Source organism: Sturnira hondurensis, unplaced genomic scaffold (assembly GCF_014824575.4).
Source record: "Sturnira hondurensis isolate 20B ecotype Veracruz unplaced genomic scaffold, ASM1482457v3 Scaffold0013299, whole genome shotgun sequence".
Lineage (NCBI taxonomy): Eukaryota > Metazoa > Chordata > Mammalia > Chiroptera > Phyllostomidae > Sturnira > Sturnira hondurensis.
The window spans coordinates 5,232,510-5,245,251 of NW_028085930.1; the positions used below are offsets into that span (position 1 = coordinate 5,232,510).

Genomic DNA, 12,742 nt, shown 5'->3' on the forward strand with positions numbered 1-12,742 from the left:
ACCCTGAGCACAAGGACCAGCCTGGGCCCCACTGCTTCTCTGGACTAGCAGCAAGCAGCTGGCACGAAACAAGAATAAACAATATTCACTGACATGAGAGTGGATTAGCGACCACTTATCTCTCTTAGTTCTGGCCACACCCCTTGTTGAAGCCTTGTTACACAGGAGAAAGTTGAGGCTGGGAGTGCTTCAGTCCCTGAGGCTGACTCTAGGGCCAGACCGCAGCATGGCACTGCCTCCCCTGTGTTCTAGGCAGCTGGGGTGGGATGGGGCCTCCTTGTCACCAGAGCCACACCTGGCACAGCATACCCTGGCTCACGTGTGCCACTCGCATGCCACCTCTCAGCATTCAAAGCTTCCAGAGGGGCATGAAGGAGGGCAGCGGCAGCGTTGGCATCCCATGAGAAGGAAGGATCCCTGTGTAGATCGGATGGGCCAGCCTGGCAGGGTCCTGTGGGATCCTGAGCCACAGCGAGTGGAAGGCTCCCCATTTGGGGCCTAGCTAGAGTTCACACTGACACTGACCCATTCATTCCCCAAAAAGCAGTGTCGGAGGCAGCTCCGGGGATTTGTTAGAGAAGAAAACAGACACAGACTCCTGTCCCCATGGAGCTGACACCCTAGTGGGAAAGAGCTGACCACAATGAAGGGTGTCAGATAGGACTAGAAGGGAAGGTAAAGCAGAAAGGAGAATAAGGAGTGGATGTATGTGCACCTGGGTGTATATTAGCTCCCTATGGCTGCTGTAACAAATTATCGCAAACTTGGCGACTTAACACACATTTACTCTCTTAATTAAATAGTTCCAGAGACCCCAAGTTTCAAATAAATCTCGTGGGGCTACAGTCAAAGCGTCCGCAGGGCATGGTCCTGTTGGAGGCTCACGGGGAGCATCTGTTCCTGGTCTCTTCCAGCTTCTGGAGGCTGTGACGGCACCAGAGGCCCTTGACCTGTAGCTGGGTCACTCTAATCTTTGCTTCTATTGTCACATTGCCTTTTCCCCATGGAAGTCGTTAAATCTCCCTCTGCCTCTGTTTTATAAGAATCCTGTGGTTACACTGAGCTCCAAAGTAACGCATAATCTGGAATAATCTTCCTATCCCTACCCCCACCCCATCCCCACTCCCTCGCCAGCACGAGATCCTTCACTTTAATCACATCTGCAAAGTCCCCTTTGGTATATAAGGTGCATGCACAGGTTCCTGGAATTGGGACATGGTATCTTCAAGGGCCATCACAAAGCCTCCCACAGGGGACAATTTAGAATAGTTGCAAAAGGTCTCCCTGAGAAGGTGACATTTGAGTAAGGGAGGAGGTGAGGGAGCATGCTATGCAGACACCTGGGGAAGAGCTTCCGGCAAAGGGAGCACAGGTGTGTTCAGGAAGCCGAGAGCGGGTCACTGTGGCTGGAGGGGCGTGGGCAAGGTGGGAGTGGCAGAGATGAGTCAGAGAGGACACGGGGCAGATCCTGCAGGGCCTGTGAGGCTACCCTCAGTGTGCTGGCTTGTAATCTGAGTGCTGTTGGAAACCACTTAGTTTTCATTATGAGACCCCCCAAAGTCTAGAGAATAGACACAAGTGGACGAAGGTGGGTGCATACCCGTGGGAGGCAGCATGATGAAACAAGCAAGAGAGGTCTCCCCACAGTGTGGATTGGGGTGTAAGAAAAAGAGAGGAGTTAAGGTTTGGGAGCTGAGGGTGGAGATGGAGGAGCTACAGGAGAGGTGCCTTTTAGGGAAAGAACGTGAAGGATTCAGACTTGGCCTTGTTGAGGTTGGTGCCAGTGCCTACAACCACGTACCTGCTGTTTTGGATGATAGTAACCGGGGACATCAGTGTTCCACGGGCCACTTTTCCACTCATCCAGTGAGCCTGGCTGCTCACGAGCTCTGTTCTGTGAACCACACCAGCCCCCCGGTGCAGCTTTCTCAGCAGCTGGGGGAGCACTTGGTGTGGGCCAGTCAGTGACCTGAGCCCCTTTTCAGGGTGACCTCATTTAATCCCACAACCACCTTCTGTGTAGGTTATCCTTCCCGTTTTACAGATGGGGAAATGGGGGCCAGGAAGACTTTAGTTACACAGCTGGCACATGTCAGGCCTGGGAGTTAAGCCCATGTCTGTGCACTCCCAGCGCCAGTGGGCATAGCTACTCCACCATAGGCCCCCTTCCGTACAGGGCAGGGACCAGTCTCAGGGGGACAGTCTGGGTGCAGCACCCTCCTTATCTTTTGGCTGGACAAGAAATTTCAGTCAGAACTTGCTACTTGAAATAGTTCAGCTTGTCTTTCTTCTTCACCTTGTCATTCAATGGAAGATTTGATACAATAGATGACAAAAGATCATTGGAATCTTGGATCTTCCGGTGGAAGGGGCTTCAGGTGATTAGTCTGTAATAGGTGTGGGGGTTGAATGAGAGGAGAGCACTCACTGGCGCCCTGGACATCGGGCCGCCATGGTGATTATTGGAGTTCGTTTTCTGTTGAGGCTCGCATCCTTCCAGGTCGTCGCCTTATCTCCATGCAGACACTCTGCCTTCTGTGATCGCTCAGCACTAGGGCCAAACTGCCATGTTCCCAGGCCTGAGATATGCCCATGGAGCCCCACTCTGCAGAAGGAATCATCAATAGTTGTGTTTTCAAGAACCCAGTGAAAGCCGGGTCAGTTAGGGCCGCAAGAGATGCCCTTCATCACACATGCCAGCAGGGCCCCCGTGGTCTCAGCCCTGAGCTCTGCACACTCAGTTGTCATCTCATAACTAGAGCTGCTGAGTGTGGCTTTCATATCGCCTCCAGCTGCGCCTGCTGAGCATTCTACAAAGCTGGACTCCCCCCCCCCGCCCCCCGCCCCCCCCCCCCCCGCCACCATCCAGCGAGCTGTTCCAGGGATGTCCCAGCTCCCCGTGCCCTGCACGGAAGCTTACTACTGCACTGCTAGGGTGGAAGCCACAGCAAGTCTCTGGTGAACACCTAGCTAGAGTCCATTTAAGGGTATTTTCAAAATGCTCTAGCTGAGGTTTTCAGGCATTCAACTACCAGAGGAAAATATTCCGAGGCAAAGAGTTCAGGTTGTAAATGTGGCAGCCGGTCATGGAAAGAGTTAATGAACACCGTAAGTCAACAATGGCAGGTATCTGAGATAAATGCCTCATTTCCTACACGTACCTCTGTGTACACTCACATGCACACACATTCACACACACACATGCCTGATAGTCTTTGCCAACTGATCAATGCTCCCAGCAGCCACTTTCAATCAGAGTTAATGAACAACACAAAAATCTGTTTGCCATCTCTGCATTAGTAATTCTGAGCAAATTAGGCCATCAGACAAACCCTGATTCAAGCTTGCAGGGACCTGGAGAGAAGCTGTCAGGTGGGAGGACTCTGCTGGCCGGGTAAATGGCAGGCCAAAGCAGCGTGCCAGGGACATGCCGGGGCTTGCCCGCTGCATCTCCATTCCTGAGAAGGTAGGGAAAAGGGAGCAGAGCCCACAGCATGTGGGAGAAGACCTGGGAGTCACTTCTTGGGGATAGCAGAAAACAGTCATTAACACCCTTTCACTGAGACAGCCAGAACTGCAGCTTGAGAAATGTTACTTGCGGGACAACTGGTAGAACTAGGGAGGGATGTCATGAGAGAGCCAGCCAAGTGACCTGAGGAAGGACCTCCTTTGGGTTTGGTTGGATCTATTAAGATTAGTATAATGATATCTGTCCTTAGGGTTTAGATCTTACTTTAAATTTTGTTCTCAATGATGTTCTGCTCTTTATCATTGAAGAGTGGCCAAATTAATTTTTTCCCTAAATTAAGAGTTTTATTTGATACAGGAATGCTATAGTCTGCAAACTCTTACCACTAGGAAGCATGGGGCTGTGCCGCGAATGCTGCTCACCTGGAGACCAGAGCCCAGTCCCAGGCCCGGTTCCTGGAGCAGAGAGTCTCCTGGAAGGGCCCTTACATGCCCGCAAACAAGAGCTGGGATCACCCTCCCGGACACGTCAGGCAGGCCGGGGAGCTTTGCCGTTCCTCTGCAGAGGGAACTGGTCAGCAGCGCCTCTTTGGGAAAGAGACAGGAAGTGGGAATTAGGAGAATGTTGGACATTGGCCTCTGTCCAAGAGGGGAGAGAGAAGAGGAAGAGCAGGAAGGAGAGAAGAGATGAGAAATGGTGGCGGGTGGAGCTTCCTGGCCAAGGCTGCGTTCCACACGTGAGACTCCCTCATAACTCGCCCTCGGAAGGGCTTCAGCATTATATTAAAGGGTGGTTTTTCAGTTTGTTCATTCTTTGACAAAAAGGTGGTGAGGCTGAACTGGGTTCCTGGACATTAGGGCGAGTTTGGGGAAGAGGTTGATTGTAGAGCCCTAAACCAACAAGTCGGTCAGTTTTGCCGTTTCTCTAAGCTTTTAGAGATGGTTCTAGTGCGGCACTTCCCAAACCGTGTGTGATGGAATAGTACTGAGCCAGGAGCCTTCTTTGCTGTGGGACTTCTCGGAGCATTGTATACTGAAACCCGCCAAAGGGGAAAGAGTGGTCATGTTTCTCGATTTTTGTCTTCACAAGGCATCTTGCACCTCAGTACAGTTTGGCATCCCCTTTAAAAAGCATCTCAAGCCCTGGCTGGTGTGGCTCAGTGGGTTGAGTGCGGGCCTACAAAGCTAAGGGTCACAGGTTCAATTCCCAGTCAGGGCACATGTTGTGGGCCAGGTCCCCTCTGGGGGAGGGGCACATGAGAGGCAACCACAAATTACCAGTGTTCGCTCCCTCTCTCTCTCCCTTACCCTCTCTCTAAAAATAAATAAATAAATAAATTTTAAAAATAGATGCGTTTACTTTAAAAAAACACCTGAAAGTGTTTCGGGTGGGTAAGTGAAAACTCAAAGGAGAACAGGCCCAGGCCGCCCCATCGTGAGAAGACACACAGGAAACCTTGGCTGCTGAGGGCAATGGCACCCAATCTGAAAACCAAAACCAAATCATGCTTTTAACCCTGAAATGCTTAACGTCATAATTATAAAGCCAAAGGCTGATTTTCTTTGAAAATGAATGTTCTAGAAACTATACTCAAAATGAATGTTAACCTCCTCAAAGTAGTGCCTCAGGAGGCTGTGTTGCATCTTTTTAAATTGTCTGAGAATTACTGTCTTTGGCATGTAGAGCAAGTTTATGAGCTGTACAAGAAAGTCAGTATTGTTATTCTGTGAAAAATAATTGTAACACATTTAGCAGGCAAAGCATTAATCAAAAGAGCTCTTACAAAAGTAGTAAGGGGAAAATAATACATCAGTAGGAAACTAGGCTATCCACAAAATAAGAATTTAGAGTGGCAAATAAATGTATGAAACATACTAGATTAAAACTGAAAGAAATACACAAAAACAACGAAATGTCATTATCCATTGATAAAAAGTTAAAGGATTGATAAAAATCAAGTGTCAGTGAAGGTAGTCGAGATGTATTTTTTTACGTTACAAATCATTCCAAAATTCAGCAGCTTAAAACAATAAGCATTTACCAGCTTATTGTCTGTCTGGGCATTCTGGTCTGAGCCACGCCCAGCTGACCGTGGGTCCTGGCTGGGCTTGCTCAGGTGCTGTGGGCAGCTGGAGAGCTGGGTGGAACCTGCTGGTCTAGGTTGGCCTCACTGGAGATAGCTCAGCTCTGCTCCGTGTGGTCTCCCATCCTCCAGGAGGGCAGCCTAGGCTCACTCACAGGGCAGTCGTGGCTGGAATCCCAACAATGAGAGCAGAAGTGGCAAAGTGCCTTGAGGCCCAGGCTCAGAGCCTGTGTAAGAGGGCCTCTGCCCTCTGCCCTCAGAGCCTCTGCCACAGGCTAACTGGCCAAACCAAGTCATAAGGCCTATCCAAAAAGATCTCTTGATAGGAGGAAGTACAAAGCATTATGGCCAGTTTTGTCATCGAACAGCAAGAATGAGCAAAATGGGTATTTCCTTGCTCTGTAGGTGTGGTCATAAACTGATAAAATCATTCATGAGTAAAGGTTGCCAATATCTAATAAAAGTCTTAAAAATCTTTATACCTTTTGATCAATGTTTAAGAATTCATTCGACGTTACTGATTTGAAAAGTATGTGAAGGGGTGTGCATCGGAATGTTCATCGCATCACTGTTTATAATAGCGAAACATTTGGGAAAAGTTAACTGTCCAATGAAAAAGGGGTTGTTTATATGGAGTATGAACCATCTATGGAACAGAGTACCAGGCAGCCATGCAATATGGTGGCATATGACTGTATTCACCGACATGTAAAGACAGGTAGAGAAACCAGGTTACAAAAAGCATGCTTGCTATACTCTTACTTTGCATTTTCAATTTCCATATCTCATGCAGATTCTATCATGTCCTCCCATCAGTCCTCAGAGTCTCTCAGTATTATTGGAAATTAGTCCTAAAATGGATGTACTGCAGGGTGTTTATCCATTCACCCACCAAAGGACATTTAGGTCATTTCCAGTCTGGAGTGATTATGAGTAGGGCTCATGTAAACATTTGTGTAGAGGTTTTTGTGTGAACATAAATTTTTCTATGGGTTAAAAGTCCAAGAGTGCAGTAGTTGGGTTATATTTAAGTATATGTTTTGTTTTGTAAGAAACTGCCAGACTGTTTTCAAGAATGGCTATACCATTTTACACCACCACCAGAAATGTATGAGAGATCCAGTTTCTCCACAACTTTGTCAGCGTATAGTATTATCTCTATTTTTATTATTGCTCCTCTAATAAATGTGAGATTTCATTATGATTTTAATTTGCATTCTAATGGTTAATCATGTTGGACATTTTTTAGGTGCTTACTTGCCATTTCTGTTTTGGCAAAACATCTGTTCTTTTACCCATTTTCTAGTTGGATTGGCTTGGCACTTTTGTAAAAAAGTTAGTTTGCCGTATTTGTGTGGCTGTTTCTTAACTCTTCATGATCCTCATGGGTCTATGTATCTGCCTTTTTCCTGCTATGACACTATAGTGATTACTGTAGCTTTATAGTACATCTTAAAATCAGATACTTGGAGTCCAACTTTCTTTTCAAAATTGGTTTCGCTGCTCTAGTCGCTGTATCTTTTTATGTGAATTTTAGAATCATCTTGTCTATAACTATAATCTTCAAAATTGCCCCAAGGAGTTTGATTGAAATGGCATTAAATCTACAGGTCGGTTTAGGGAGAAGGGTAACTTGGCAATATTGAGTCTTCTAATTCCTGAATGTGGTACGTCTCCCCACTTACTAAAGTTTTTAAAATTTGTGTGATCATGTTTTATAGTTTTCAGCATACATTTCCTGTACCTTTTTCTCAAAACTTATACTTAAGTGTTTCAATTTTTGAAACTATGGGAAATAGCAATTTTTTTAATTCAACTGTAATCATTTATTGCCAATATGAATATAGTTAATTTGGGGGTGCTGTCTTGTGTCCTGTGACCATGCTAACCTTCTTATTACTTCTAGGAACTTCACTTATAGATTATGTGAGCTTTTCTTTTTTTTAAATTTTATTTATTTATCTTTTTAAGGGAAGGAGAGAAGGAGAGAAATATCAATGTATGGTTGCTTCTTGTGAGTCCCCTGCAGGGAACTGGCCTGCAACCCAGGCATGTGCCCTGACTGGGAATCGAACTGCGATCGTGTGGTTCGCAGGCCCGTGCTCAGTCCACTGAGCTACACCAGCCAGGGCTTATGTGAGCTTTTCCATGCAGACAGGCATGTCATCTGTGAATAAGAAAAAATTTATTTCTTCTTTCCCAACTACATGAATTATTTCCTTCTTTTATTGCGCTAGGTAGGACCACCAGCACGATGTTTATCAGGAGCAATGAGAGTGGACATCCACATCTTGTTCCCAGTCCCAGAGGAAAAGAACCCCACTTTTCACCGCTGAATACGCATGAGCTGTAGAATTTTGGTAGATGCCCTTCATCGGATTAAGGGAGTTCCCTTCTATTCATAGTTTGTTGAGAGATTTTATTATGAATAGATGTTCAATTCTGGCAAATTCTTTTTCTGCATGAACTGATCCTGTCATGTGATTTTCTTCTCTGGCTTACTAATATGGTGATGACACTTGTTGGTTGTCAAATATTGAACAGCCTTCCCTTCCCAAAATGAACCACACTTGGTTGTGATGTATTATCCTTTTACTATATAACGTATTTGATTTCCTAATATTGTGTTGAGGATTTTGGTGTTCATAAAGACTATCGGTCTATAGCACTCTTTTCTTACGCTGTCTCATTTTGCTGTAATGCTGGTCTCATTAAATGAGTAGGGAACGTGCACTATTCTGTTATTTTCTGAAGGATCTTGTGAAAAATTGGTGATATTTCTTTTTAAATATGTGTTAGAATTTTCCAGTGAAACACCTGGACCTGGCATTTGTTTGTTTGTTTGCTTGCTTTTGGAATGTTATGAACTACAAGTTTAGTTTCAGAAATAGACAGAAGAACATTCCAGTTTTCTACTCCTCTAGTGAGTTTTGGTAGTTTGTCACTTTCAAGGAATAGGTCTATTTCATCTAAGTTGTAGAATTAACATGCATAAAGTTGTTTGTATTCCTTTATTGTTATTTTAATGTATATGGAGTCTGTAGTGATGTCACCCATTTCATTTCTGATATCGGTGTCTTCATTCTTTGTATCAATTTTACTGGTATTTTCAAAGAACTAGCTTTTGGTTTCACTGATTACTCTCTTTAATTTCTTTAAATATTTTTTCGGCCCCACACTATTTCTCCTCTCCTTCTGGTATTTCAATGACGTGAGCGTTCAGCCTTTACGTGTTGTCCCACAAGTCCCTGAGGCTCTGTTTACTTTTGTTCATACTACATAATTTTTGTTAATCCATTTGCATGTTCACTGAATCTTTCCTGCGTCATCTCTATTGTGCCAGTGATCACATCCGGAGAATTTTTTAAACTACCGTATTTTTCAGCTCTAAAAGTTACATTTGTTTCTTCTTTATATCTTTTATTTTCTGCTGATATTCTGTATTTTTACATTTATTTCAAGACTGTTTGCCCTCACTTTTTTGAGCACGGCTGTTTTAAAGTCTTTGGCTGATATTTCCAAAATCTGTCATCGTGGCACTAGCATCTGTTGATCAGCTTTTCCTTTTCAAGTTGGGATTTTCCTAGGTCTCCCTAGGCTGAGGAGTAATTTTGGGCTGTAACCTTTGCCCTGCTATACAGATCTGTTCCACACATGCACCACCCAGTGGCTCACCTGAGAACTGGTCTAGCCCACAGTTGAGTTCTCGGAGATCGTGGTATGATGTTTAGGATGAGATCCAAGCATGCACAATTCAGAGGTGGCCGCAAGAGTTCGTTCATAACTTTATGGATTTGCTTCCTTGAGCTCCCTCCTCTTCACAACCCACTTTCCAGTCCTCTGGCCAAAAAGCTGGGGCTTTAGTTTTTCCACTCTGCCAGGCACTTCTCACAACTGTGTCTGCTTCTGGAACGGGGTGGGGGGGGGGAGGGGACAATGAAATTTGTCCCCACACTCCTGGGAATCATAGCTTCTCTGGTGCCCTCCCTCAGAGACTCAGGTGTCTGTCTATCTGGCCACCAAAATCACTCCGAACTGCTACCGATAGAATTTTCTGAGGGCTGAGTGGGGAGAAAACGGGAACAGTGGGACAACAGGGTGTCTTCCCCATTCTCTTACTCTTAGAGGTTCTCTTTCTCGCTCCACAGGCCAATGAAAGGGCTTCTCTTGGAGCATTTTTTCTCTGTACCCGCTGTGCACTTCTGGGCCTCGGGCTGCATTGAGTCCAGTCTAAGTAATACCACTGGGGGGAAGGGGATGGTAAACTCACTGCCGATTTAAAAATGCTTTAAATTCTAATCTTCTTCCCCAGTATTCCCTCTATCATTTACTTTAGCATCCTCAAATAGTTGCCCCCTACTTCCTTTCCGAGGTTTATAGTTACATTCAGTGCGAGAGGAAAGGTGGGACGTGCTTACTCAGTCTTGCCTGGATCTGGAAACTGCTTGTTTTTCATTTTTGTTTTAAACAAGAATTACTTGTATAGTCAAAAGCAAGCTCTAAAACCAATTGTGTTTTGTTGTTCAAACATCTGTTATGAGACATTGCACCATTTCCTAGTAGCATCTGGATGAAAATGTCCCCTCCTCTTCCCTACAGGGGGGACACAGCTGACTGTGGAGGTCCACCCTCGAGACGCCATGCCCCAGATGCTCAAGAAGTTTTCCTTGGCTAAACGTACGTACGTATAGGGCTGCTCGTGTGTGGAGGGCTGGCAGGGAGGATGGAGGGAAACTTAATGGGCCAGACAGAGCCCAGCCTGGGCACCTGCTGGGGACAGGAGAGCAGTGACCTGGGCCCACATGCTGGAAAGAGGCAGAGGTATGACAGCTTCATGCTAAGGGTCTCTTTCTTCCCCACACCCAGGAGTCACTGTTCTTCAGTGTCTACAATGAGATGTGGGTAAACAACGCATTTAGCTAAAGGTGAATTTCATCACAGGAGTTGTTTTAGATATTATTTATTGAGTGTCTAAAAAGTAACATGTGTATTGCTAAGTTTTTTACATTCATTAATTTTTAACCCTTTGACATATACAAGTATTATCCCCACGTTTTACATCAGTAAAGTGAAAAAACTGCCCAAGCAACCAGCAAGGAAGAGGGTCAGAACCCAGGTCCAACCAAGGCCTGCGCTCTCACCCACCGTACTTGGCTGGCCTTGGTGCAGCGCACAGGCCCAGGCCCAGGCGCACGATGTCTCCTCTCCTCCCTGTTTGGTCTTCTCCCTGCATCTGTCCATCTTGTGGCTAAAAAGAGCTTAGAGAAATGCCAGCCAAGGTACAGAGGCTGCAGAGCAGCCAAGGCTCAGGTTCCCTCCGAGTCCACTCAGTGGGCCAATGCAGACCCTCCAAGTCCGCCCGATCCTGCAGCACTCAGCAGTCAGGGTCTCAGGAGGGCAGTCAAGTGTGGAGAGGACGGGCCCTGGCAGTCGACTGTCTGGGTTCGGATCTCAGCCCTGTGACCTTGGGCAAGACCAAGCCTCTCTTTTGAACTCAATTTCCTCATCTATAAGAGGAGGAAAATAATTCAGTGCCTCTCATAGGACTCTTGTGACGTTAAATGAGATTCAATATAAAGCACAAGCCAGGCATAGTAAATACACAAGAAATGCCCCCTCCTGTTTTGAACCCCTGTTATTCCGCCAAAGAAAGGTGATGGAAAGAAAACGTAGGTGCAAGAAAAGGCCCACTGTTACTCAGAACGGCCTACACACATCTGCAACCTTCTGTTGTTACATTGACAACTCACAATGGGCTTCAAGGGCAGTGAACAACCTGTCTTGGCACTGCCTCCCCCCTGCCAAGCTCCTCCTGGTTCCATCAGGGACCCACATCTTCCTGACCTGGCTGCAGATCAGCAGGCGCCGTTCCTCTCCTGTTGCCCAAGGGGTCAAAGAACTGCTGGTGACCATTCTGCCTTGACCGTCCTGGATTTACAGGATGTGGTTGCCCTTGAGCCTTCCCAGGGACTAATTTAATAATTGCTTGGCCTTTCTGGAGTTCAGCTCCATACAAACCAACTTTCCCCTCCCCCCACTTCCATGTCTGTCCATGGTCAGTTCCAGTCTGGGGTTATGTGGCATGAGTTTGCTGATGTTCTCAGCACTCCCTACTGTGTTCCAGGACAGCGGGAGCATGGGGAGGGGGCAGGAGCAGCAGGCTCCAGGCGAGCCCACTCAGTAATCCAGTGCTGCTGTCAGAGGAAACTCTACCTCTGCTCTCAGGCCGCAGGTGTCTTTCTTGTCATCCATCCCTGGTTCCCAGTCCTCCCTCTGGCCCACCAAGGAAGTCCAGGGTGATTCCAGCAGCATTTTGGGGGATGCAAGGATGGGAGCAAGAGGGCTCCGAAAAGGAGAGTGAAGGGGAGGGGCCAGAAGCAAGGACCACCACACAGAGAATTGTCTGTGCTTGCGTTTCTGTTTCTTCCGAAGTGTCTCTACCTCTTGGCCTTTGGAATATTGTAGGTTTACAAGGTGATAAAAATGGAAACACAAGACCCCGGCAGCCTGGAGGAAAAGATGCCCACGGTAAGTTGCAGGGCCTTCTCCAGGGTGGTTCCCTGAGACAGGGAATTGATTTAACCTCATGGAAAATCTTCAGTCAATTGAAAATGGCTCCCTGGGTCACTGGGATGAGAGTCTGGGGCCACCTCTGGGCTCAACAGGGGAGGAGTATCGTGATTCATGAGCGATGTCCGCCATGGACACAGAGGGGGAGTGAAAAGCTCACAAACCAGATGTGAGCCCAAGGCTAAAGCACAAACCCCACCGATAACACGGCAGCCGTTACGGGAAAGATATTAAAATGAGAATCTAGAATTGTGTGAGCTCTAAATAGAATGCCAGTCACCTGTAAGATTGGGGGCATGCAAATAAGCAGAGTGGGCCAGAGAAAAAAAACCCTGAATGGGGTGATAGACAGCCAGATCACGTGATTGAATCCGGCTTTTGTTTCTCATGCGCCTCAGTTTCCCCTTCAGAAGACCAGATGTTATCTAAGATTTGGTACAGCTTGGCCCTTCTTCCCATTGTTTTGCTTAAAACATAGAATATTTTAGTTAATGCCACTGGTATTTTAAATTATTTGTGCAAAATTATATTTGGATTTATATAATCTGCTCAGAAGGTGAGCTTAATGGGGCATAAATCATTGCAGGTGATTTTAATGCTTGATTATTGTAAAATAGAAC

General features: G+C 46.3%; 1 protein-coding gene across 1 annotated transcript in view; it reads left to right on the forward strand.

The window, feature by feature from the left end:
- Positions 1–12,742, forward strand: part of KY (kyphoscoliosis peptidase) — a 45,117-nt gene that overhangs the window by 8,788 nt on the left and 23,587 nt on the right. Inside the window, exons 4-5 of the mRNA XM_037061236.1 lie at positions 10,155–10,229; positions 12,018–12,080. Of these exons, the coding sequence (XP_036917131.1) occupies positions 10,155–10,229; positions 12,018–12,080 (138 nt within the window). The remainder of the gene's footprint in view (positions 1–10,154; positions 10,230–12,017; positions 12,081–12,742) is intronic.